General features: G+C 41.8%; 1 protein-coding gene across 5 annotated transcripts in view; it reads right to left on the bottom strand.

The window, feature by feature from the left end:
- Window positions 1-4,918: 4,918 nt before the first annotated feature.
- The window catches only part of scn8ab (sodium channel, voltage gated, type VIII, alpha subunit b), a 47,677-nt gene continuing 24,598 nt past the window's right edge, over window positions 4,919-27,997 (bottom strand). For all 5 annotated transcript variants that reach the window (XM_069155231.1, XM_069155218.1, XM_069155228.1 and 2 more), the window contains 16 exons: window positions 27,864-27,996; window positions 27,313-27,551; window positions 24,801-24,974; window positions 24,332-24,688; window positions 23,707-23,880; window positions 23,288-23,581; window positions 20,755-20,872; window positions 20,125-20,279; window positions 19,315-19,488; window positions 15,295-15,417; window positions 12,970-13,254; window positions 12,815-12,868; window positions 12,600-12,737; window positions 12,150-12,254; window positions 11,784-12,054; window positions 4,919-10,647 (listed from right to left, as the gene is read on the bottom strand). In XM_069155231.1, the coding sequence (XP_069011332.1) occupies window positions 9,482-10,647; window positions 11,784-12,054; window positions 12,150-12,254; window positions 12,600-12,737; window positions 12,815-12,868; window positions 12,970-13,254; window positions 15,295-15,417; window positions 19,315-19,488; window positions 20,125-20,279; window positions 20,755-20,872; window positions 23,288-23,581; window positions 23,707-23,880; window positions 24,332-24,688; window positions 24,801-24,974; window positions 27,313-27,551; window positions 27,864-27,996 (3,960 nt within the window). In that variant the 3' untranslated portion in view covers window positions 4,919-9,481. The remainder of the gene's footprint in view (window positions 10,648-11,783; window positions 12,055-12,149; window positions 12,255-12,599; window positions 12,738-12,814; window positions 12,869-12,969; window positions 13,255-15,294; window positions 15,418-19,314; window positions 19,489-20,124; window positions 20,280-20,754; window positions 20,873-23,287; window positions 23,582-23,706; window positions 23,881-24,331; window positions 24,689-24,800; window positions 24,975-27,312; window positions 27,552-27,863; window position 27,997) is intronic.

Below are 27,997 nucleotides of genomic sequence, written 5' to 3'. Positions count from 1 at the left end.
AAGTCATTCTATAGCATGTCGTTTAAAATAAAATAAAAAAGTCATACTATAGCATGTCGTTTAAAATAAAATAAAAAAGTCATACTATAGCATGTCGTTTAAAATAAAATAAAAAAGTCATACTATAGCATGTCGTTTAAAATAAAATAAAAAGTCATTCTATAGCATGTCGTTTAAAATAAAATAAAAAAGTCATACTATAGCATGTCGTTTAAAATAAAATAAAAAAGTCATACTATAGCATGTCGTTTAAAATAAAATAAAAAAGTCATTCTATAGCATGTCGTTTAAAATAAAATAAAAAAGTCATTCTATAGCATGTCGTTTAAAATAAAATAAAAAGTCATACTATAGCATGTCGTTTAAAATAAATAAAAAGTCATTCTATAGCATGTCGTTTAAAATAAAATAAAAAAGTCATTCTGTAGCATGTCGTTTAAAATAAAATAAAAAGTCATTCTATAGCATGTCGTTTAAAATAAATAAAAAGTCATTCTATAGCATGTCGTTTAAAATAAAATAAAAAAGTCATACTATAGCATGTCGTTTAAAATAAATAAAAAGTCATACTATAGCATGTCGTTTAAAATAAAATAAAAAAGTCATACTATAGCATGTCGTTTAAAATAAATAAAAAGTCATTCTATAGCATGTCGGTTAAAATAAAATAAAAAAGTCATACTATAGCATGTCGTTTAAAATAAATAAAAAGTCATTCTATAGCATGTCGTTTAAAATAAAATAAAAAGTCATACTATAGCATGTCGTTTAAAATAAAATAAAAAAGTCATACTATAGCATGTCGTTTAAAATAAAATAAAAAAGTCATACTATAGCATGTCGTTTAAAATAAATAAAAAGTCATTCTATAGCATGTCGTTTAAAATAAAATAAAAAGTCATACTATAGCATGTCGTTTAAAATAAAATAAAAAAGTCATACTATAGCATGTCGTTTAAAATAAAATAAAAAAGTCATACTATAGCATGTCGTTTAAAATAAATAAAAAGTCATTCTATAGCATGTCGTTTAAAATAAAATAAAAAAGTCATACTATAGCATGTCGTTTAAAATAAATAAAAAGTCATTCTATAGCATGTCGTTTAAAATAAAATAAAAAAGTCATACTATAGCATGTCGTTTAAAATAAATAAAAAGTCATTCTATAGCATGTCGTTTAAAATAAAATAAAAAAGTCATTCTATAGCATGTCGTTTAAAATAAAATAAAAAAGTCATACTATAGCATGTCGTTTAAAATAAATAAAAAGTCATTCTATAGCATGTCGTTTAAAATAAAATAAAAAAGTCATACTATAGCATGTCGTTTAAAATAAAATAAAAAAGTCATACTATAGCATGTCGTTTAAAATAAATAAAAAGTCATACTATAGCATGTCGTTTAAAATAAAATAAAAAAGTCATACTATAGCATGTCGTTTAAAATAAATAAAAAGTCATTCTATAGCATGTCGTTTAAAATAAAATAAAAAAGTCATACTATAGCATGTCGTTTAAAATAAATAAAAAGTCATTCTATAGCATGTTGTTTAAAATAAAATAAAAAGTCATACTATAGCATGTCGTTTAAAATAAAATAAAAAGTCATACTATAGCATGTCGTTTAAAATAAAATAATAAAGTCATACTATAGCATGTCGTTTAAAATAAATAAAAAGTCATACTATAGCATGTCGTTTAAAATAAAATAAAAAAGTCATACTATAGCATGTCGTTTAAAATAAATAAAAAGTCATTCTATAGCATGTCGTTTAAAATAAAATAAAAAGTCATACTATAGCATGTCGTTTAAAATAAAATAAAAAAGTCATTCTATAGCATGTCGTTTAAAATAAATAAAAAGTCATACTATTGCATGTCGTTTAAAATAAATAAAAAGTCATACTATAGCATGTCGTTTAAAATAAAATAAAAAAGTCATACTATAGCATGTCGTTTAAAATAAAATAAAAAAGTCATTCTATAGCATGTCGTTTAAAATAAATAAAAAGTCATACTATTGCATGTCGTTTAAAATAAATAAAAAGTCATACTATAGCATGTCGTTTAAAATAAAATAAAAAAGTCATACTATAGCATGTCGTTTAAAATAAATAAAAAGTCATTCTATAGCATGTCGTTTAAAATAAAATAAAAAGTCATACTATAGCATGTCGTTTAAAATAAATAAAAAGTCATACTATAGCATGTCGTTTAAAATAAATAAAAAGTCATACTATAGCATGTCGTTTAAAATAAATAAAAAGTCATACTATAGCATGTCGTTTAAAATAAAATAAAAAGTCATACTATAGCATGTCGTTTAAAATAAATAAAAAGTCATACTATAGCATGTCGTTTAAAATAAAATAAAAAAAGTCATACTATAGCATGTCGTCGGAAATAGCAAAACAAATAAAGTCATTGAAGAAGACCAGACCAGGGACACGGACGTTCCTCGTTCCTAAACGATGTTCTCGGTTGTTCTCTGGACACATTCAGCTGTTAACAGACTCTCTGATGCCAACATCCCTTCAGACTGGAACTCCCTGGTTGGAGCCGAGGCTCAACAATTATCTGTGTTACTATAAACATATCACATGTTTAGACTACATGAAATTGTACACCAGTTATTTTAAAATATTGTTTGCGGGTACTTGAGAATTTGGAGATGGCGGTGGACTTCTGAAACCAACCAGCATGTGTGAAGTCAATGTAAAGTAAAGAAATTCAACTGTTATATTTAATTCATATTAATCTAACTGGATCCTCTCCCTAAATGCTTAAGAGAAAGATGGAACTAGAAGCTTTCATTTTTTCCTGGACATTAAAGAGCTTGTCTTTTTTCTGTTTTTTTAAAAAAGGGAAGAAATACCACCTTAGATTGTTCTAAGGTTTATTTATAAAAGACTACCAAGAAAAACACATTTTAAAACATGGAATTTTAAGGCCTGCTTGCTAGAAGACCTGAACATCTGCCTGTATAATTCAAAAATACCACACATAACATTTTAATTAAATTAAAACTAAAGGAACTCTTGCGGGTTTCTTCAGTTAAGTTTTACTTACCAGGATTTCTATCTGCTGTGGTGGCGAGCTCGTAGAAGAGACGTGAAGTCTTCTGCTTTTGACAACACAGTACGTCTGCAGGAACAAAGGGGAAGTCTGAGTTTGAATGTCCATCCACACACCAAAGTACTCATACTTGTACCTTTTTGTTATCTCTTTAATTTGTGAAAGTCTTGTCGTCTTGAATTATTTCCGGGGAGTCCCACCAGAGGGCGGCAGAGAGCTGCGAGAAGTCATCTGAAGCACTTCAAAGTCTGCTGGAGACCTTTCAGTAATAAACATAGTGCTCACCAGCTGTGATGTCTGCAGACACTATCAGGGGCGGGGAGGGAAAATAAAAGCCAGAAGGGGCAGCGAGGCCTGAACCAGGGAGGAGGACGAGGAGGAGGAGGAGGAGGAGGAGGAGGAAGAGGAGGAGAAGGAGGAGGAGGCAGGCACAAATCTGTCACATCTTTTATTCCATTTTGGCTAAATCAGTGTTAATCAGTCCTTATTCTGTGAGGTAACATGTCCGAACTCCTAAACCTAAACATGTGAGCCCCCCCCCCCCCCCCCCGGTGCTCCTCTTCTGCATGCTGGAACAAACCTGACACAGAAACAGAGAAACTAGTGTGTGTAGGACCCTCCCCCCACCCCATCCCTGATACCTGATCATGGCAACACTACAGATCCCCCCCCCACACCCACACACCTCCCTGCCTCCTTCACGAAGCGGCCCCCACCTCAAACAACCCGACGGATCCCACAGGCGACCTACTTACTCCACGTCCTACCTCTGCAGCCAAGTCCTGCTGTTCAGACGGATTCAAGGAGGACAGAAACCTGGGAGGGGATGGATGGGGGGGGCGGGGGGGGGGGGGGTAACAAAGCATGTGGTGCAGCATACAGACGTTATAACAACACATTTACAGTGAAAACGAGCAGTAAAACAACAAAAATGAAACAGTTCAGTGAGAACTTAACACGACCTCGATGCATAAAACAGTTTCATCACGACAAATATAACACAAGAACCGTCTTGTGTTGCTTAGTAACTCTGATGCATCAAAACTGCTCAAAATAAGTGCTGCACTCCAAACGCTTGCAGGCTCGGTGGTAGGAGGCAGAGGATAAATCCTTAGCAACGGATTTGCTTTTTCTTTTTTTTCTGTATCCGTGTGAGCCTGCGTTCATTGTTCTCGTTTACTTTTCATCTGCTGGAAGGAGCAGCGCTCTCCCTCCGCTCGGCTCGGTGGGGAAGGAGGTGCTCTACAGTGCACTGTACAGTCTGAGCCTATTGGGAACACGCTGCTGACTCAGCCCAGGCCACTGCATTCATCTATCTGCACTGCAGTGCTGTCTCTGCTCCCCCCACCCCCTCCTCCTCCCTCTCCACCCTCCTCCCTCATTCAGTGCGCCACCTTACACACACACACACACACACACAGGAAGGGAGGGGGGGGGAGAGAAAAGAGAAACACACATGCATGCACACACACACACCTGCCATATTAGTGCTGTTGCACCATGACACACCCAAGCACGTCAAATCAAACAGTGATTGTATTCAAACCTGAAACACGAGCATCGTTTAGGTATTTTTATGAGTCAGATTTCTCCGACTGCTCGGTCTCCGTCCCTCCCCGTCTCGTCTTGCGTGGCTTTCTAATATCTTCAGCCATGTTTGCAACTTAGCCGAGCAGTCAGTGACAAAAACAACCACAATGAGCTTCTTGTAACGTGTAAAAATGTCATTAATAACTTGCAATGTCACAGTAAAAAAAAATTAAAAATAAAAATGCGGTTAAACAGTCAGACATGTTGTCACATATTCTCATTTTAAAACCAAAAGACGACACCAGCCGGAGGAATTACTGGAAGGCTGCTTTATTGTTTGGAAATAGATTCGTGCTCAAATGAAGACATTCTTTCACTGATTCTCGTTTTAATTGTCCCATGTGGTTGTGCAACACATGTCCTCTTTCTGACTGTATTAGTGGCAAGAGATAATGACAGTCAAAAGTTCTTTGTTGTGTTTTTTTTTTTTTTTTTTTTTCGTTTTTTTTTTTTCAGTTAACCTATTTTTCAAACAAAAAGAAAATTTATCTCAGTCATGCTACAAAAGAATGGCCTCATATACCGACTGGTAAAACCAACATGTGGAGATGAACAGAAGTGTAAAACAGAAGGCAAGCTGTTCTCTTGTACCGGGCCCGGGAGCCGGTAAACAGAACACACACAGAGAGAGAGCACTTGTCCTACATGACTCTACGAGATGTTAGTCCAGACAGTCTAATCTAGGTGGTGAGTTTTTCAGTTGAAGTTTAATTTCGAACTCTGTACGTCGTTTTCTACCCATCGTGCTCCGTTTTGATTCACTCCCACGGGTGTCGAGATCCACAATGCTGATTTTTTTTTTATTGACAGACTAAAATCGAAAGCTAAAAAGGCACGTGCCGTTAAGAGATATTGCACCATAAACAAACACAGACAGTTGAGACGACTAACCCTTAAATCATTTTGATATATCGTATTGAAAGTGACGGCAAAAATCAAAAAAGAGCAACTCCAAACTGCAGCAGTGTGTTTGTTAAAAGGGAGTGGGGGGGGGGGTCGAGGGAGTGGGGGGGGTGTGGAGGGTTAGAGCTGCGACAAGCAAACAAAAACAAAATAAAACCAAGAAATCGTCACACAAAGTGAGCTGAGGCTCACACCGGGGGGGCAAACTGGGTAACCGGCAGTCGCCTGCAAAAAATGGCCGTGAGTGTGTGTCTGTCTGCGTCGGTGTGTCTTCGTGTGAAACTAGGTTTGGGGGGTGGAGGGGAGTGGAGAGGGGGTGGAGGGGGATGGCAAGACATCTTCACACATGTATATAAAAAAAAAAAAGGGTATGCTGGTAGTGCAATCCTCTCACCAAAGGCCGGCTCCACAATTGTCAGCCAGCAGCCAGTACAACACCATGTGCTGTACGCTGGTACCCAGAATGCATCGCTTCTTCTCTGAACACACCACAACAAAGAAAGAAAGCGTGATCGGTTTCACTCTGTGGTTCTGGTTTCACCTCAATGCAAGGAGTGGACAGGAGAGCCGAGTTACAGACGTTGTGTGTATATATATACACTATATATATATATTTATAGGGTAGAATATATATATATAATATATATGTAATATACCTCTGTATATGTACGTATTGATTTATACACTTTTAAATACAATTTCTGCTTTTTAATATAGATTCTTTTTAGCTTACTCCCCTCTTTTTTTTTTTTTTTTGTGAAAAGTGACTGAAAAAAATCTACTCCATCTAACAAATGCGTCACAGCCTAACAAGTGTGACAAAGGGGTGTCAGCTGGAAGCCATTCTATTTACGGTTATTAATATTTAGTGTTAGATTAATAGCTGTAGTTTTTTTAAGTAATCCTGTATTTACAAAAAAACTACACATGCTGTTAAAATAATATATTACATTATTTATAGTTTCTTAAAAAGTCCAGTCTTAGCTTTGTGCCCTATAGCCTGCATTTTTTTTATTTTTTTTTTTCCAAATGGTGATGTATGTGGTTTTTTTTTTGTGGTTTTTTTTTTTGGTTTTTTTTTTATTTTTTTTTTTTCCCAGGTGTCTTTCGGTCATTTGAATCTTGTATCCATGGAGATCTTGGAGAAAATGGACGGCAGTAGCTTTTATGCTTATCATTCAGAGTTTTATTTGGTTCAAGGTAACACCCACACTGATTTTGGAGATCTCATGCAGCAACTGGACCATGGGAACTTGAAAACGGAGGGAGGGAGGGAGCGAGAGTTATTCATAAACAGGAAGTGACATCACTGCACAACAGGAAGTGCAAAAGCTCTGGTGTGGTGATTGGGCTCACAGTACCATAAGAATGCATCCAGTGCTCTGTTGGTTATTTGGTATTTGTTACGCAGTAGAGCAGTATGAAGAAAATAAATGGCGAATGGGAGGCTCAGAGCACTTTTTGTAGTTGAATACTGAAATGTGGGGCCGATCCACGGAGCATCGCACTCCTGCTAGTGTGCCGCTCACGCCGAGCACTATCCCAATTCACTCTCATGACATCTCCTCACAGTGTTTCCTGTATCTGTGTTTGCTATCGGGGTGAACGTCGTTAAATTTGAAATTAATTAAGACCAGACGACAGTCCGCGATGACTTAACCACAAATTACTAGCGAGCGCAATTTTGCCGTTTTCACCGGGACGCTTCGAGCCCTGCGAAGTCTTCGCGTCAGAAGCAGGAAGCGCTAAACTCGGCCCCCGAACCGGGCGGCCGCCGCGTTGAGACGGCCAGCCCAGATCATCGTCCGTCAACACGGCGTCAAAAACAAGAGCAAAACATGATTTCATTAATACTCCCATCACATTCACTTGCATTTTGTTGCAGAGCTCATAATAGTACATCTATAATATCTCCTGAGAAAAAGGGATGGATTTTTCAAGCATTGCATACATTTCTACGGTCTCGCTGTCTAGTAACGACAGCGAAAAAATAGAAGGGGCGGGGCTTACTTCACCCGGTCCCGCTCCGCGGACGGAAAGGACAACACGGGATGACAAGGCAGATCTCTTTGGCTTCTCCACACACAATGTTCTCACCACCCGCTCGTAAGTTTCTGTTTCTCGTTAACGTCGGACACGACGACCACCCGCCACGCTGGCGTGTTCCAGCGCAAAGACCGTTTCCCCCTCGACTTCCTCTCGGCTCACAAACGCGTGTAAAAAAACAACAAAACAACAAAACAGCAACAGGACTCACCGAAAACATGGAAATCACATCAGGGAAGAAAAAACAGGGAGAAAAACAAAAACAAAAACCAACCAGATATTTACATTTACACATATGTGAAGAAGCTACAGGAAATCAAACCGTGTAAACTGAACAACGAGTCAAACTTCTTCCGGCCCTTTCACCAAGGTCCAACCACCCAAAGAGAAACATCAGAAATACAAAGGAGTTCGCCAAACCTGTGAAATCCCCACAAACCACCGACAGTAGGACTCCCCAAAATGCCCGCTCACACAAAATAAAGGCAGATGGTATGGAACATTACGCAGGTGCATACAAATTATAAATATACGCTTTTTTGTTCTTTTAGATCGAAAGTGTTGCGCCCTTGAAAATATTTCAGTCCCATGATACACACAAACAACTTTTTTCTCCATCTTACACACTCAACATCTCCAGAGCAGCAAATAATTGTTTGGATTTCACTCACTGATCCACGACGGCGGTCTTAATCATTCTTCTGTCTATCGAGGCAACAATTTAAACATCTGAAATGTGATTGAGCGATGAGTTAAAATTGTTTGGATCCATTTCAGACGATCAACCCCCCCGTAACACCAAATCTCTGTTGAACAAATTACTCTGAACTTTCAAATTTCAGTCGAGCCACCGCTGTGGTCTGAGTATTAGTGTCTTGTGGACTATGATAATTCATGCAAGATTTCTGATCAAAACATGCCATCATGCAAGTCATTTGTATGCATTGAACAAGCACAATTACTTATGTATTTGTTTGGAAATCTTTCGGAGTAAATGTAAGCCCTTGGCCCGAGTTGACCCCATAATAAACAGACCCTAAACCAATCGGGTGTGAAAGCCCATGTGTAAAAAAAAAAGCATTTTGACGTGGGTATAACAAAGAGAAAATGAGTAGAAGAGTTGAATGACATGGGCAAACTGTTGAGTATTGTTCTTTTTTTCTTTTTTTTTTATCCGTTTGCATTTTTGCTGCTCAAACAAACGATTTCTAGCTTTAATAAAATCAACAAAAAAAAAAGAAAAAAAAGTACTTCCAACACTCTCTACTGTTTGTGTCTTTCACTCACCAGTCATCCTTCTGTTTGCTCATAGAGTGAGTGTGTCATTTGCTCCTCTATACATTTCAGTGTTAAACGACACGGGAACACTCGCCGGCTGCTTTGAGATGGACGTTTTTCTTCAGCATCGAGCAGCATCCTTGTTTTTCCGCTCACAGTACTGTCTTCCATAGGAATCCGTTACTCGCATCCAGACGCTGGATTCCTGCTTTTGCCTTTCCACCTCTTGGTGCAGAGTCACTCGTCTCATCTGAAGACCAGTAAGTAAGTGAGCAACAGACATTTTCCTCGTCTGTTTTTCGTTTCCTTTTGTTAAGATCAGTAGTCTAGATACAACAACGTCACACAGTATGCTGATTATGTTTGGTTTGACTAAAGTTCGAGAGTCTTCAAGCTGTCACAGACCGAGCTGCTTTCCTCTGCATCAATATAAGAATGAAGTCTGTAAACAAAATTATTGAATACTATTTTTTTCTGACTTGCAAATGAAATAATCTGTACATCTGTGTGGGTGAGTTTCCTCTCGCTTTTGCTTGAAGTTACATTATTATAAGCTTTATTGTTATTACTGTGATTATTAATCCAACGGCCTAACATTTAGATTCCCTGATGTCTTTTTGGTTTCTTCCTTTCTCTTTCCTGCCGCCCTTTCCCTCATTGTTGTCATCCTGTTTCTCCTTGTCAGGTTTGGTTACACTGTCATAGGAGGGCAGGGAGGCAGTTGAGGGAGTGCCCTCCTTCTTTTCCTGTTCCTGATTGTTTCCGCCGTTCTCCACTTTGTTGTTGGCCGGTTTGCGCTTGCAGACGAACCCCCGCTGAGCCAGGTAGTAGCGGTAGGCCCTCTGGATGATTCTGGAGGACACGTCTTCCTGCTTGCGCCTCAGCGTGGTGGTGATGGGCTCGTAGGAGACCTTGGAGGGGTTGGCCGCCACAAAGCGCTCCTCCATTTGCTGCCTCAACATGTCCAACTCGCCGCTGTCGCCCAGCACGCGCTTGGTGAAGGCGAACAGGATGTCCAGACAGTGGATGCGGTCTCCGCTCACCATCGGCATGTCCATTGCGATCAGTTCAATGGTGTTGGGCTTGGGCACGCGGAGCGGGTGTTCCAGCGCGTCAGCAAAGTCAGATAGCTTGGAGTAGGTGATGAACTGGCAGGCGTCGGGGTCGAACTTCTCCCAAATCTCATAGAAGGTCTCGAAGTCGTCCTCGCTGAGCGGGTCGGCGCTCTCCTCCGTGGCCACGCTGAAGTTCTCCAGGATGATGGCGATGTACATGTTGACCACGATCAGGAAAGAAATGATGATGTACATGACGAAGAAGAAGATGCCCACAGACGGGTTCCCGCAGTTGCCCGTGGCGGGCGTGCCGGCGTTCTCCAACAAGGGGTTGCAGTCCGGAGGGTAGTTCAGGATGGGCAGCAGCAGGCCGTCCCAGCCGGCGGACGTGGTGATCATGAACAGGATGATCATGCTGTTGCCGAAGGTCTCGAAATTGTACATGTCATCGATTCCAGCCCCGTGTTTCACGTAGCCAAAGTTGGACATGCCGAAGATGGAGAAAATAAACATCACCAGGAAAAGCAGCAAGCCGATGTTGAACAAGGCAGGAAGTGACATCATGAGGGCAAACAGCAGAGTCCTGATTCCTTTGGCGCCCTTAATGAGACGCAGGATTCTGCCGATACGAGCCAGACGGATCACCCTGAAGAGCGTCGGCGATACAAAGTATTTCTCAATCAGGTCCGCCAGAAACATCCCTGAAATGAAAGAAAGTGGAAAAATGTTCGGTTAAGAGAAGAATATTACGTTCACCACCGTTGTGTAGGAAAAGCAGCAGAATGGCAGATACTACACCGATTAGAAAACTGTGTGGGACTTACCGGCTCGGCACCGATTCGGTTTGAATCCTACTTAAAGAACAGAGAACACTTTGTGTCTGCAGCTAATTACACTTCTGGGCGCACTAAAATGACATGCGGTGTTCACCAAGGCTCAATTCTGGGGCCTCTTCTGTTCAACATCTAAATGCTTCCACCAGCTCAGATTATGGAAAACAACAAAGTGTGGTATCGTCATCATGCAGATGACACACAAATGTACACAACTATATCACCAGGGGACTATAATCCCATCCAAGGGCTGCGTAAGAGCTTTGAACAAATCAACAACTGGACGTGCCAGAATTTTTCTTCAACTAAACAAAAATAAAACAGAAGTCATTTGTTTCCGGAGCGAAAGAAAAATGATTAACAAGTTTGTGCTCAGCTTCGATCGCTGATGTTAAAAGCACAAACCGAGCCAGAAATCTTTGGTGTAGTCGTAGATTCAGACCTCAATCTGAACTCCCAGCAGACCTGCAGCTTTCTGCTGCAACGCTCAGCTCCTTTAAATCAAGATTGAAGACTTTTCTGCTGCATTTGAGGATCTTGATTCATTTCTTGCGCTGCACTGCAACGCATTTCCGTATTTTATGTCTTCCACTGAAATTTTGATCCCATTTCAGCTTTTTTTTGTTTCTTTTGTTTTAATGTTTTAATCACTCTTTAATTGTTTTTAAATCTATTGTTATGGTGAGTTTCGTTTGCCTGATGTTTTCATCCTTTTAATGTTTTCATGTAAAGCATGAAGAATTGCCTTGTTGTTGAAATGTGCTGTAGAAATAAACCTGCCTTGCTTTACCCTCAAAACCAGAATAAACTGCGTGGCTTCATACGAGCTGAAGAAAGAGCCAAAAATGTTTCGGTTAATTGGTCCTCGTCCCCGTCTCTGTGCCGTGTCCTTCAAGAGGCCCCACTTGAGCTATTTCCAGTCGAGCAGTGTCACACAACCCCCCCCCCCCCTCCCCCCCAGCATAAAAAAAAAAAAGAAAAAAAAAAGCTTTTTGAATACTTGCCCACAATCGACAGGATGACCACGACCACGTCGAAGATGTTCCAGCCGTTGGTGAAGTAATAGTGACGCAGCGCAAACAGCTTCAGCACAAACTCGCAGGTGAAGATCACAATGAAGAAGAAGTTGACCCAGTAAAGCACTTCCTCCGTCTCCGTCGACTGGTCGTCCGTCTCCACCATCATGGTCACCATGTTGAGGCAGATCATGATCATGATGGAGATGTCAAACACCTGCTGCGTCACAAAGTCAAACACCATGCCCTGGAATTTGTTCTGAGGAGAAACGGAGGGAACAGGAGGGACGTCATTTTCTTTCATTTCAAAAGTGTAAAACTACAAACGTGTGACGGTGAAGAAAAAACATCCACCTGAGGCCTGGGTATCGGTTTTTGTGGCTTCTTTGACCCTAATTTCTTCATAGCGTTGTAGTATTTCTTCTGCTCTTCTGTCATGAAGATATCCTGACCTCCAAAGTAAAGGGACAAAAACTGTTTGGTTACAATCTGCAGTAATTCATACCGCTCACTCCAGAGCTGATCCAAACAGAGCTTCAAAAAGAAAAGGCACGTTTTAACAAGTGAAAACAAGTTTCAATTGTTTTGATTCAAATCTCAAAGGAAAAATTTGACATTCTTGATTTTAGTTTGATGAACTAACACATCCTCTCATTTCCAGCCTTCATGCTAAGCTAACAAACAGATATGATAGTTGTATTGATCTTCTCATCTAATGCTTTGTAAAAATGTCAAACTCTTCCTTTCACATCACGGAAAAAACTGCTTTTCTGAGAGGGCAAAAGCGAGGAGAAGCAGTCTTATCTTTTTCTTCTGTTGGTTGAAGTTGTCGATGATGACACCGATGAAGAGGTTCAGGGTGAAGAAGGAGCCGAAGATGATGAAGATGACAAAATAGATGTACATGTACAAGTTGTCCTCGTACACCGGCTGGTCCTCCACCTGCAAAGTGGCACAAAATGCATGAAACAAAACTGCCCTGCGTGTTGATGTGGACGTACGACTGTCAGAGCGCTTACCTTTCGAGAGTCTATCGCTGCGTACATGATGTCCATCCAGCCTTTGAATGTTGCCTGTGAAGTGGACAGTCACAGTGTGTGTGTGTGTGTGTGTGTATGTGAACACAGGTTTAACATCAGCAGAGAGAGACAGACGATAAGGAAAGAGTTCTTACCACTTGCAGCAGAGCCAGGTATCCTGCTCCCACGTTGTCAAAGTTGATCTTGACGTTTTTCCATCTGACTTCGCTATAATTTGAATTAATGAGCGCGAAGCACTCGGTTTTGTTGTTCACAACGTCCGGGAGAAAGTTCGCCTCGGCTGTTTCATTGTAACAGTAATAATACTTTCCGGCAAACAGGTTGACGCCCATGATGCTGAAGATGAGCCAGAAGATGAGACACACCAGCAGCACGTTCATGATGGAGGGGATGGCACCCACCAAGGCGTTCACCACCACCTGGAGGAGGAGGAGGAGGAGGAGGACGAAGAGGAAACGGACAAAACTTTGATTTAGCCATCGCACGCTGGCCGCATGAAGATGTTCACACACGTGAAAATCAACACACTTACATAGAAATGCACATTCGTTCTCTCCACTAGAGGCTCTGTCTGATTTCTCGGCACAAGTTGGAAGCCCATCACGATAAATTACGAGGGAGTGTAACAATACTGGTTCAGCAGGACGCACAACACAGTGAAAACCAACCGCAACTCAGATCCTTTCTTGTTCTTCAAACTGTTTTTCTTATTGACTTTGGTGTAAAATGTGAAAAACAGAACGGACTTAAAAACAATTATCTTTTTTTTTTTTTATCTCCTCTCAGCTCGGTTTAGTTTGAGTGAGATCGGCAGCTTCTTTCACTGAAATGCAGCTGGATAAAAAAAAAAAAGTTTTTTCCCCAAAACATTATAATCTAAATATCAAGGGAATAATATTTGTTCGACTTCCTGTAGTGTTGTGGTTGTTTTTCACTGGATAAAACTGGTTAAGGTGCAGATTTGCTTAATTTGTTATATGTACTGCATCCAGATGTGTGCGAGTAGCCTCCCTTTAGATTTCTGGGGCAGGACAGGGTTATCACTGAAGGCTACATGCCTGTCAACATTTCCCTGCAGAAGTGGAGACTTCTCAGGTGTTAATGAAGCACATTTAATATAACTCATTACCAGCATCAAATTGTTTTATTGAAAAGTATTGTGCCACAACATATTGTTCCACTCCTATAAAATGTAGTTAATCTTTAAACTAGATATTTAAATATTGCACCAAAGGATTGCATTATATCATCCTACACAGCCAATATATGTTTCAGCATGCCAGCAACAACAACAACAACAAAAAAGTATTTTTGTATGTTAAGATATGCCAACATAATGTGTGGGTTTCCAAAAATGGTTATATAAACTATACTTTACCGCTTAAGGACATAAAGACAGCATCAGGAGGGAATGTGCATTTCCAAACACAGAGGCGCCATGGTAACAGAAAGCCAAATAAACCAAAACTATGTAGGCAAACATCAAATGTCATATTTCCTTTGTTTTCCTTCTGCCTGACATTTTAATACAGAGACAATGCATCTGTGTGCTAAGTTAGTCTAACTGCAGGATGGTGATCATGGAAACCACGGTGAGGATGGCGGGGGGAGGGGGGTATGCAACCAGAAGTTTGTTGATCTTCCAGTGTGACAATGCCAAAGCCAAACTGTGATAAGATCAGAAAACAGGACAACTGGAGGCAGAGCAAGATTCAGAAGATGCTGAGCCCAGATTTTTCTTTTTCTTTTTCTTTCTGCCCGGCAACAACCAGAGGCCAATGAAACCCGTCACACATTTAAGGGATCATCAGAGGTGAACGCCACTATCGTTGTAGAGCAAAACAACAAAAAAAGAGTAATTCGTGATGTTGAAATGGTGCACATATTAAGGACAGAAATGGACACGAAGCTTTTGATCCGTGCACAGATTTCCATCATATGTCAGCTCTGTGACTCAGGTATCAGCTCGCCTGCACAGATTGCACCTCGGTCCATATTAACCCTGCGGTTCTGGTCCAATAGGTTTTGTGTGATGGTTCATACCGACCTCTGGTTGTTCTCTCAGCTGGTGCTGAATAGAGCTGTTATTGTAATGTGCTGCATCATTCAGGTCAACGTCTCTGTTAAGAGTCTAGTATGAGGCATTAGGTCGATTTTTACATTAGTTCATATTTTTAATGTATAAATCATTGCTATTTGCCTTAACATAACACTAAAATTCATACTATATGAAATGAAATATGATAAATCAAATCAGATGCTTTAGGCCCATCTGAGATGATCAGCGTCCATGCAAAAAGCTTCTCACTGATCAGAAGGGGGTTGCCTTATAAAAAAATTAAAAAAAACTCCCCTCAGGGACATTTTTTAAACTTTTTTTTGCCATCTCTAGCATGCGTTGATGCTTTTGTCTACTCGGCATGCAAAAGGACCAGCTGCCTGGTGTCTTAAGGTCTTACCCTCATCCCTTCAAAACGTGACAGGGCCCTGAGGGGTCTCAAGGCCCTCAGTGTCCTGAGTGATTTAATCGGGCCTAGATCGGAGTAGCCCAACGCATTAGCTATAAGGCTGACTATAGACACCTACACAGATAGGGACAGAAGGAGAGGGACAGACAGAGGAACAGGAGGAGAGGACCCACATAGTTAGAGGGGTTGTAGAGAGAAAAGTGGACCCTAAGGATGGATATAAGTACAGGTATCATCTCTATATGGATCTATATAACATTACAGAAGTTATTACAGTATACAAAGGTCAATGAAGTTTCTTTTCTCTTTTTTTTTTTAGGTGTTTTCTTATGTTTGTGTTTGGTTTAGTTTGGCAAGCCAGTCTAGCGTGATAACCAGCTTAAACAGCACAGTGAGCACACCTGGAAAGAAACTTGTGGTTGACACAGTGAGAGGGAGAGAAGAGAGTCAAACAAAGGGAAAAAATCAGAGGAGAGATGTGTTCACAAACACTAAATCAATGTGACACAATAATATACACACGGTACACGGTACAGAACGGTACAGTTTCCACACCAGAGGGCTTTTTTTTTTTTTTTTTTTTTTTTTTACTCAAAAGAGGGGAGAGAGGACAACTTTCAGGGTTAGAAGAGAGGGTAACCTGTGAAAGTAGGAGTCCCACCACGGCACACAAACCTTACCCTGGACCCCCAAACACCGACCCCTCAGTCCCTCTGGACAGCTGCACAATGTCTCTCTTAGCTTAAAGAGAGACACAGTTTAGAGGCACCTGCTGTGAGAGAGAGGACAGGTGAAGATTAGGGTAGAGGTTTGTGTGGAAAGTCAGGATTAAGTTTTCTTCACAATATACTGATATTTCTGCAAATTTGAGGGTTAATCTTTGACTCTTCTGGCTTCCATCACGAGCTACAGTATGTGCATGAATGAGACTTTTGAGACCAGAGACTCTAAATCATACAAGTAAGTGTGATCAAAAAGTTCAGGAGACGGCTCCTGTTGTGCACATACAAAGAGGAAAGCACAGAGCAGGGCGAGGCAAAAACATTTGCCAATTTAGTTTATAGATCCCATCTGGCCTGGGAACGCCTCGGGATCCCCCAAAGTTAGCTCGAAAAGGTTGCCATGGAGAGGGAAGTCTGGGCCAACTTACTCGACCTGCTGCCACGGCGACCAGACCCCAGATAAACGGAAATAAAACAATTGTCGCTCCATACCACCTCTACTTGCCAGATTTAGTTCCCTGCAACTGCTATTTTGAAACCGTGGAGGTCCAGCGTGAATCTCAGATGGTGTTTGACTTCCTTGGAGCGGTTTATTGACGTGCTTTAAAGGAGATGACGGCCAGATTTACAACAAATATGTTTTTTTTGTTGTTGTTAAAGGATCAGTCTCTGAACTTTTTGATTGCACCTCGTATTATTTTACATCATATGATTTATTCTTTTGGAGACATTTAGAGGACGATGGAAACCTAAACCTTTTGAATCATTAGAGCTACTTGGGCATAAATTATTCAAATGACTTTTACATTCATATACAATAAGTGGAGAAATAAACAAAAACACCACGTGACATAATGGTTTCCAATACAACAAGACCACATATCAAAAAACACCTCAACTGCAAGCTCACATTATAAGATTCATAAATATAGTTGTAACTGAATTGCAGTATATCTGTTATCTCTTTGTTCTGTGTGTCACTTATACACAAACATGCATATTTTATCTGTGACTCAGTGACGAATACACACACTCGCACATATTATTGTCTTCTAGTAGCAGAGTTGGTGACACTGACAACTCCCAGGATAAATCTCAGGATTTCTGTTGACCCTCTGATCTTTTGTGTAGCATCCCCATCAGGTGAACATTTACACTCAGCCATGAAAGGTAACTGAAAACTGTTTTTTTTCCTGAATAATCGTGATCCCCTGAGGATGAATCTAGATGTTTTCTATAGACCAAGACAGACGTTTTGTGAGACAACCAGACCGATCCTCTCTAGCGCTTCCAGCTAATGTCGTAGCTTCGTCTCAACAAACCGTGTGTGTATTGGGACAAACTGAAAGACTGGTTCTGAAAGCCAACAGGAACACGACATACAACAATAGAACACAGATGGACTTTTTCACCTGGAGTGGATGTTAATATTAAATCACAGACAGATTGGAGTGGTGAAAACTGGTCGACATATATCGCACCACTTACCAACACAGAAATGATTTTGCACGCCTTAAAACACGTCATAAAACAACAACAACAGTATGATGTGAAAAAAAATGGTGTTTTTCTGAAGAAAACAAGTCAGAATTCTGTGAGAAAAGTCAGAGGCAGTGATTGAACTCTTCAACTAATCATTTAAACTGGAGGGAAATTGTCAATATTAATAATATTAATAATAATATAAATCAGACCTTGTTTTGGTCATTAACAATGCATAATGGTAGATAATACTTGATTAATGGCCATCACTTAACCACAGATGAAGGGTAGTTATTTTCATTTGGGAATTCAGACATTACTCAAATTTCACAGACAGAAATAGTCAACTTAACTGTAAGACTTTTCTCCAAATTCAGATTTTTCTCAGAGTTCTGAGTCTCCATCATCTCTCACATACACGTCCTCTACATGTACGACAACGCCACGACATTGAAGGACGCCGTAGTGCCCGAATATCACTTCCTGGAAAGCAGTGAGTCTTTCACAGCGACCTCCTCTTGCACTTGCAGGTGTGAACATGAAATCCTTTTTTCAAATCCAAGTGCAGGAAGAAATTCAAGTGATTAAACCCATCATGCACAAAAAAAACCCACAGGAAAGGACAGACCATATGTAAGACACAGTAAACACTGAGTGACTCAGCAGCCTGACGTGGACAGGCACTCTGAAACACACCAGAGTTAACAGATATTCACTGTGCTGCTGTCAGGGGACTCAGGCTGGTGGGCTGTGACACTGACATTCAGCAGTGTGAGGAAACAGCCCTCGTATCACCAGAAATATCACATAATATGTCCACTTTCACTGTCTAAATGTCTGTAAACAAGTTGTTTTTTTTGTTTTTTTTACAAATATAAAAAATGTCTCAGGCTGATTAGTTATAATATTCAATATTTAGTTCAAGGAATCGACCATGTTTTTAAGAACTTGGCCCATGTGGTCAATGTGAAGATAAAATAAATCATCCCTGTTTCCCCAACAGGCCATTTTTTTGGACCAGGGGTCTTCAACCTGTAGCTGGTAAACTAATATATATTGACAACCATGATATCAACGACCTGCCCTCGCTCCCTCCACCTGTATTAGTGCAGCAGAGGTTTAAGCTCCACCCACAGTGAGACACAGAGATCAGAGGACAGAAACACAGCAGAGACTCTCACGCTGAGCTGGAAACAAACAGCTGCTCACAAATTAGGTCAATAACAGAAATACAATATTTTCAGCTGCACCGCAACAGAGGGGGCGGAGCTATAAAGAGAGTCTGTCACTTGAAAACATGAAGAAATGCATATAGACAAATTTGAATATAAGCTGTTGTGATATAAAATGCGTGCGTTGAGTATCAATTTGTTATTGTTCACATAAAAGAAGCTGATTCAGCTGGTTTGGGTGGAGCTCAGCTATGTGAATAGATGTTACTAAACATGAGGAGCTCTCAGAGGAAAAACGGTTGGAGACTCCTGCTCTGGATAGTTCATTCAATGCTGTGGCTCATTTTGTGATAAAATATAATTATTATGTAACATGTTCCTAAAGACTGAGAGCCAAATATTTGTCAGTTTGCCTCTAAAACAAGGAACTTGACACGCTGGTCTGTTAATTTAAGTATAAAGAATCTGTGCTTATACTAAAAAGGAAACTTGAACATTTTAGGAGTCAAGCCACATTGCAGTTCTGCTTAATGCTTAAATCAACCAATGAGCAACATCTCAGATCCATGGAGTCCCTCAATCTTGCAGGCTTAAAATTACCCAATGAGGAGATGAACAATATGAAGTGTACTTACATCTACAATGAAGAAGTCCAGCCAACACCAGGCGTTTGTGAAGTACTTGACGAATCCGTAGGCGACCCATTTCAGCAACATCTCTAGGATGAAGATGTAGGTGAAGACTCGATCGGCGTACTCCAGAATGATCTTGACCGTCTTCCTCTGTTCAATGTACACGTCCTCAAAGGCCTGAAGAGCAGCAGAGAGGAGTCACACGGGCGGTGGATCACCTGGTGTCTTTCAGCTTTCATCACTCACACATTAGAAGGAGTAAACTGTGGGCGGAGCCTCAATCATTCGAGTTGTACAAAACGAATAAAAGAATAATATGGAATGATCTGTTTTGTTGTTTTAAATCAGCTTTACTTCTGAAGCTACTTATATTCTTTGTTCAGCGTTGAGAAAATGTTGGAAAATGTGAACCATGTCAAACAAGACTGATGATTGTGAGCCCATATCCGTTCTTCAGCACATAAGTGTTTTTGATTTGGCCAAAGGCCTTCTGCCTCCAGAAAAGCTGCAAACCTAAGCTGGACTCTCCTTCTCTGAAAGGTTGGTGCATTACAGCACTTTGCTGTCCATTAGCAACAATCACATCACGAGCCGTCGCACAAGAAAAAACAGGAGACGATGCTGCCGGCTCACATCCTTAAAAGGAAATGATCTTCACCTTTGGAGCATTCATGTTTCTCCCCAGTTGTTGCTCACATGAGTATCATAATGGTGCAACAGCAACGTGTGCTGCTTCACCGTAAACTGCATGTTGTAGCAGCGGCAGCATGAGACGATGGGAACACATGTACTCGTGTGTGTTTGTGTTCCTACCAGAGCGCCGCTGCTGAGCAGGATCATGAAGATGATGAGGGTCTCGAACCAGTTGTGTTCCACGATCAGGTAGCAGGTTTTCCTCAGGAACCACCAGTGTTTCCCCCAACCGTGAGTGATGGGAACATCGCAGCACTTGTATTTGGCCACACACTCTGTACGGCAAACGAAAACACACTGTGAAATTGTGTCTCTTATACATCTAAGAGACGGATATAGAGAAACAGAAATATGTACCACGGTGACGGTGCATATACGTTGTTGATAATGATGCACTTCTGCTCGTGTTTACTATCAAGCGGTCCCTCCAGGAAATGCCATCGCAAGAATGAACGCAAATTCAAGCAATCGCCGCAATATTTACGGGAGCTTGAAATCTTTTTAAATTGCCACGTTTTTTTTCTGCAAAAAAGGTCATCAGCAGGAGCTCTGCTGGAAGTATTAACAGCACAAAGGAAGTATTTTCAAAGCAAAAAAAAAAAAATCTGTTTATTAACAAAAACAACACAGTTTTACACCAAACACTCACTTAAACTCACTCACTCTCTAAACCTTTGAAAAAAAATCTATCATTTTTGATCGCAACAGTAACAACGAACCTCCTGGAAGCAGATAGTAAATGTCACCCACCGTCTGTCCAGCAGGCTTCTGGGTCGACGTACTCGTCCACCACCTCCACCACCGCCACCTCCTCCACGTCCGGCTTGATGTCTATCGTGCTGCCCTCAGATGAACTGGTGTCATCCAGCTGGGACAAACAGAGACAAACAGAGGACCGCAGCCTCTGGATTTCTCTCCGAGCGTGACACGGTTACGGCGGTGAGAGCGTGCAGACGGCACGCTGCCAGCACCGCCATCACATTAACGCCCCCTTTGGGTTTTATATGCGTGACGTGATTTATTGCTGGAGGTGCACGTGTTGTAGCCATGTAGTGCAGCTGGTTTTCCCTCTGCTGCTGCCTATTCTGCAGGATTATTAATAGGAGTAATTAAACCTGAGCAGTGATTGATTGAACTGGTAATGACGGTCATTGTAACATAAATAGAGATTCTTAAGCGACAAAGGACAAATTTACTTGTAATGGAAGAATTAAACTAATAAATTGTACTTGAATCACTTCCATACGCAAAAAGGAATGATGAAACATCGAATTAGCATATCAAATTTGCATATGGATGTACATTAAACTGTTTCACTAAAGCATTAGAATATGACCAGAGTGGCTCAGTATTTGTAAAATAACTAAATCCCGTCGTATATGAGGCCAAGGTGAGGCAGGACAAACTAGTGAAACGCCAGCAGAACAGCAGCCTCATTCCAATTAAGTGTGCACACTCTTGCGCACTCTTGTACACATGTAGACACTCAGCCGGTTCAATTCCCCGGAGATTGAAACCGCACTTGATAATCTTAAATTGTCCGAAAAAGGAACACATTCACGCTCTCTCCGTCTCCCTCCCTCTCTCTGAGCAGTCGGATGGATTCCTGCGTCTCTGATTGGCTGTCGGCAGCTTCTCCCTGCAGTGCACCCCGTGGCTGGTTGTGGTGCAGCGAACACTGTTGTGTGGTTGGTTAAAGGGAGCTCAGTGGAATATGAACCTGGTGCAGGTACAGTAGCGGTGCAGCTGCATTATCTCCAGTCTTCCTACCACAAACCAGGTCAAGGTGACCGGCACACATTGGGCTTCTCTGGTTCTGGCTCATCCTCCTCCTACCTTCATAACATCCAGCAGACCAACGTTTCTTTGTCTGTCTGCAGGGTCAGCACTCGGTGTTACAGTGCTGCTGTCCAAATGGATGTCCTGAAATGTCACGCAAAACTCAGCGCGGCAGCTCAGACCGCTTCTGCTTACCTCATACTACATGATAACGTCAACAAAACTGTGTTTCTGCACCACGTTGAACTATACATTTTTATGTAGCACCGTACATGGTAAACAGTTAACCCCCAACTGTCTCCTTCTGATATTCGGTCCCTCCAAGCACTCGTTGACTTTTCCTTCCATGTCACTACGAGACCTCAGGTTTGGTAGGATTATATCTAGAAGCGGGGAAATCGGCCCGTTGTTCTTAAAATCGTTGTTTTAAGAGATCATTAAATGACCTAGAAATCTATTATACTTTGTCTAATCGGATCTGAGGACTTTTCATTGACCGTATGAAGAAGGACAGTTGTTTACCGGGGATTTTAACATCTTGATGTTGAAGCTCCGTAGTGTGCCGGGATGTCTCTGAACTTTTCCAGCACATTGACCTCACAGTCTGGGTTTGTACAGACTTTCCTCCTGACCTTGGATTTACCTTCGGGCAATTTGAGCATCATTTTAGCTGACGTGTATACGATGCTATTGATTCCTTAAATGTGGCAGTTTTTTGTGTTGGTTTGTTCTTGTTGCGTTTTTTTTGGTTGTAGTTATTTCTTTTTTTTGGTATTGTTATTGAAAACTGGTTATAAATGGAGCTAAAAGGTCAAGTTCAATCAATATTTATATCTCATTCTTCCTCTATTCCCTCCCTCCCACTTCTCTAATCACATGACCATGGGCGTTTCGGGTAAACCAATCAATCAATCACCACAATGTCAGTCAGCCGATAGTTCCCCTTGCCGTCAAAGTTTAAATCGGTTCTGTTCTCTTCAGCATCAGCTGGCAGATCCGAGCGACCCGCTGAGACCCTCCTCCACCCCTGCCTATGCTGCTCTTTTCTCTCTCCGCTCTCCCCTCCCCAACCGCTTGAGGCAGAGGTTTCTTCCTGTAAAAGGGTGCTTTTCTTCCAGCTTGCTCATGTGGGAATTGCAAATAGTTTTTTTTTTCCCCTCTATAATGTACATAAAATTTTTTAATTTTATTTCATTCCATTACCACCACCACCACCCCCGAGGGTGGGGGTTTCCGGTCTACGCTCTGCCTCACCCCCTATAAATAACATGACATCACAACGGGGTCTAATCGCCAAAGACTCTCACATCCCTCATGCTTCTCGTTGTTCTTGAGGATGTCAATACAAATTTTTTTATCTGTTCACTCAAATCAAGTCTCCCCCAACCGTCCACAGTAGCACCACCATGTGATTTCTCTCCGTCAAACAACAATTCACCCAAACTATCAGGAAGGCTGCCAACTCTTCACCACCCACACCCTCGTGTCCGTCCACCCTACTCACGTCTTTACTGTTCTCCACGTCCGATTCGCTGCTGAAGTCCTCCGTGTTCAGGTTCTCGAAGTCCGACTCGCCGACAGCGATGGGAACGCAGACAGTGAGGTTGGGGTTGTGGATGAAGGACATGTAGTCCTCGTCGATCATGTACTTTCCCACGCTGCTGCCGATGCCGCTGGTGGTGCCGTTGCCGTTTTTAGGATAGTCCAGTTCCCGGTTGATGTCCACGGTGTGGTTTGCGATGCAGTTGAGCTTCTTCTCGTACATTTCATCCAACGGCTTCTGTTCGTCTTCTATAGGCTGATTGAAAGAAACCAACAAGGCCATCACAGAGCTGTCTGACAGAATCACGCGCCGTCATGCCACAACGGTTATTTAACAACCAGGAAGTGCTCGTGCATTGCGGAGGTTTGAGTAAGTGGTACCTTCTTGAGCACCGTGGCTACAAAGACCCGCATGTTGACTTTCAACCAGGCGATCCCTATCTTAATGCGGGCAACCGCGAGCTGGAGGTTGTTGGGCTCCCCATCGTCATCTGTGGCGGCGAGGTTGTCGGCGCTGAACGAGCTCAGCAGCAGAGCCAGGAACAGGTTCAGCACCTCGGAAAGAAACACCACAAAAACTGGAACCTGAATGCACGGTTAGCAACGTGGGAAACTACTGAGGGTTTATGTCATTCAGTACCATCTGCAGTATGCAGTAGGTCTGGGTGTCGCCACTGATTTCCCAAATTTGATTCCATATCAATTCTCTACCAATTTTTCTTGGATATGAAACAGTCTCAGAGAACTGATTCTGTAAATTGTACAAGAACCCTCTGACAAATATTAATGTTTCCATTAATAAATCCCAAAGCATTTGCATTAATGCACCTTTTATTCAGCAAATCTTCACAACAACAAGATACTCTTTCTTTCTGGTATAAGCGGTCCGAACATTACGTGACTAAAAGATCGATCTCTGGATTTATGAATCGATATCGAATTATTGAAGTGAAGATCCGTTTGAATCTTGAAATAAAGTGTGCCCTAGTATGCAGTCTTCTCTTACCACCAGGTTTCCGATGACCATGACCATCATGAAGACGGTGAGACACATGCTCTGACCCGAGACCTCCATGCAGTCCCACATGGTCTCGATCCACTCGCCACATAGCACCCTGAACACGATCAGGAAGGAGTGGAAGAAGTCGTGCATGTGCCAGCGTGGCAGCTCGCAGGTATCGGCGATCTTACACACGCAGTCCTTGTAGCTTTTGCCAAACAGCTGCATGCCCACCACGGCGAAGATGAAGACGATGATGGCCAACACCAGGGTCAGGTTACCCAGAGCGCCCACTGAGTTACCGATGATTTTGATCAGCATGTTGAGGGTAGGCCACGATTTGGCCAGCTTGAACACTCTTAACTGCAGAAGAAACAAGAAACATTATTTTCAGGACACAGACTCACTCCATAAGAGGGCTGGAAGAGGCAAACAAATGTTGATATCATCCCCGTTTCTGTTTGTTTTCACTCACCAATCGGAAAGACCTGAGCACCGACAGACCTTCCACGTCAGCCAGTCCCAACTCAACTAAACTCAGAGTCACAATGAAGCCATCAAAGCAGTTCCACCCTTCCTGGAAGTAGTAGTAGGGATCCATGGCAATCAGCTTGGCAAACATCTCTCCAGCAAAGATCCCTGTGAAAACCTTTCAACCGCACACAGAACAACAAATACAGTTTAAACTGGGTGCAGATTTCAGATCGCTCTGCAAACGTTTAACCATGAAAATCAAATGAAATGAATGGATTTCATGGTGAATTTAGGATGAGAAGGTGTACACGGTAACATCTGTGATGGCTTCATTAGTTGGTACATTAGCTACACTGACGAGGGCAGCATGAAGTTTCTACTGAAGATGCACGCACAGAACAAAAAGTCTTGACTCTTTTAAATGATTGTAAGAACTTTAACAGCACTAACAGGAAAAAAAAAAGAAAAAAAAAAAAGCATCGGTAAAATGTTTTATCGTTTCCTCACTCTCGACATCTTTGGGGAAAATTGAGAACAGAATGAAACTAGAATCGCCGCCTGGTGGTTGTTGGGCTCCGCGAACCACTCAGGTTGTAGTTCACATGCACTTCATGTACACGCATGTTTGTCACAAATTTGTAGAGATTTCCTCGAGGCGTTCCTGAGATATTGTAGGAAACGAATGTAAACTCATGGTGACCTTTGACCACCAACTTTATATTTGAGTTATAGTGAACACTTGTGACAAATTTGAAGAAATTCCCTCTAGATGGACCTGAAATATCGAGTTCACAAACAGAGGCCAATGTGATGGGACACTGACCTTTGACCTTTGACCATCAAAATTTTATCAGTTCATCGTTGGTACTAAGTGAATGTTTTTGCCAGATTTAAAGAAATTGCCCCAAAGCGTTCTTGAGATATTGCGTTGACGAGAACGGGACAGACGGATGAGAGGGACATGAAGGTCAAGGTGACCTTGAACTTTAAACCTTTGACCGAGTGAATGATTGTGTCACATTTGAAGAAATTCCATATCTGCTTGTCCTGACATATCATGTTCACGTGAATGTGTAGAGTTGAGGTCACAGTGACCTTGACCTTTGACACACACGCTATCGCCGGCGCGGAGACATAAAAACTAGCTTGCTTACATGATATTGTGTTTGACGAAGTGCTGATTAAAAATGGAGTTGCTCAAATGAGGACTCTAATGACGGGCCAAGGTCAAAGAGCAGCGTCAGTGTGCTCCGGCTCAATGTGTGTGGAGCTGTAGTACTCTGAGCTTCCTCCGTCATCATCCACCCGGCAGCTCATCCTGTGTCCCGTCAGTGCTGCAGAGAGCACCCAGTGATTCACACTGCACCATCCATCATACCACGTAGATCCCTCTGACTTCAATTCCTGTTTCACTCCGGACAGCGTGCCAATGCCTATGACCTCATTTCCTGTCTTAGCACTGACACCGTGCCAATACCGCTGCCCTCGGACAGCTGTGCTACGGTGATATCTGATAGCAAGGGCAGAGCACAGACAAATCAAAATGTCCCCTACAGGAAGCGTTCTCCACCGACCCGGTCCTGATGAGAGTTTGAGGAGCAGGCTACATTAAAGTGGGACTAAATCTTTAATGAGAGTCCATCAGATTCCTGTGTGTGTGTGTGTGTGTGTGTGTGTGTGTGTGTGTGTGTGTGTGTGTGTGTGTGTGTGTGTGTGTGTGTGTGTGTGTGTGTGTGTGCGTGTGTGTTCTTAAGTGCACATATCAGATGATGCATCGATAAACTGGTTTGAGGTTATGCAGGCAGGACAAACTAAATCTGTAATGCTTCTGTAACTCTGAAAAGACGTAAGGAGCAGGGGTGTAGTGGTATTTATCGTGCACATGAGGCTCGTGCACGAGCGCACACATGGGGTGGCGGCGAATGGCTCACGGTGGCAAGTCAAGAACGTATTTTTCTATTGCTCTTAATGTCATAGAGTTAACAAGACAATTCTGTTGTTATCAACGGTTGTTCTGGATTATTTATCTATGCTATCATAATTTTGTCCGACTTCAGTCACAACATGTTCCTGCAAATGTTTCACAATAAAAGCCTTTTAAAGAAATGAGGGTTTCAGTCTAATTAAAACGCGAGAGGGCTTTTAATTTGAAACAATACAGGACGTGTTGAGTTTGTATCACCACGTCATGCAGTAGCTTGGACAGCAGATCATCGCAAGGCGATGTCATGAATTAATTAATACATCTCAAATGTAATTAGAACAAATATGACCATTCCATTTGTTTTTATTGGCTCTCTTGAATGATACGCTTTAGATCTTTAAACACTAAAAACACGAGTTGATTTTTTTGGATTTTACTTCCTCACTTGAAGAACAAAAAAGTGGCGGAGCGTCTTTCCGGTGCGCTCCGGCAGCGCAACACTCGTGATAATGAGCTTCACGCAGGCAGAAATAAAAACAAAAACAACTGTAGATAATACAAGAAAAAAAGCAGAAGTGCAGTTTCTCACCAGGTTGCCGACAGACAGGACGCCCTCGAACTGTACGGTCATGGGGTAGTGCTCCATGGCCATGAAGAGCGTGTTGAGCATGATACAGATGGTGATGGCCAGGTCCACAAACGGATCCATGACGATCAAGTAGAGGATGTGCTTGAGCTTCAGCCAAATGGGACAGCACTCCCAGATCAGGACCGTGTTGGAGAACTTGTACCAGCAGGGAGGACACTTCCTCTGAGACTCCTCCAACTCTGCAGGGAGGAGACAGAGATGGACCAAAAGACGGTTAACGGCAAGCCTCTAAAGTCACCGTTCTGCCATTAATGTTCTATCACCTTAAATAAAAATGGCAATTTGAAGTGCAATCCCTCCACCACTGACTTATGATCATATCTCAACTAAATCCAACTGTTTCAAAGAGATCATCTGCCCACAACGTGCCGGCACCCGATGATGTCTAGATGAAACACAAACACTGATGCGGGTCTAAAATCTAACATTAAAGGGAACTGGATTAAACCATTTTGACAAAGGAAAGGGGGGAACCGGTGCTCTCTCCGTACCCTCCAGCAGCGTGTTGGTGACGACGCTCATCTGACTGTTGGCGCGGCTCTTTGCTTTGAAGGAGGAGTTGAGCTGATCCACGGATACCATCAGAGAGCCGGAGTGCTTCTTCTTGATCTCCACGTCTGTAGTC

The sequence above is a fragment of the Embiotoca jacksoni genome, unplaced genomic scaffold (assembly GCF_022577435.1).
Source record: "Embiotoca jacksoni isolate LCO1_2020_lvr unplaced genomic scaffold, fEmbJac1.0.p SCAF_1, whole genome shotgun sequence".
Taxonomy (NCBI): domain Eukaryota; kingdom Metazoa; phylum Chordata; class Actinopteri; family Embiotocidae; genus Embiotoca; species Embiotoca jacksoni.
Note: the sequence above shows the minus strand (reverse complement) of the source record. Positions and strands in the feature narration are given on the sequence as shown.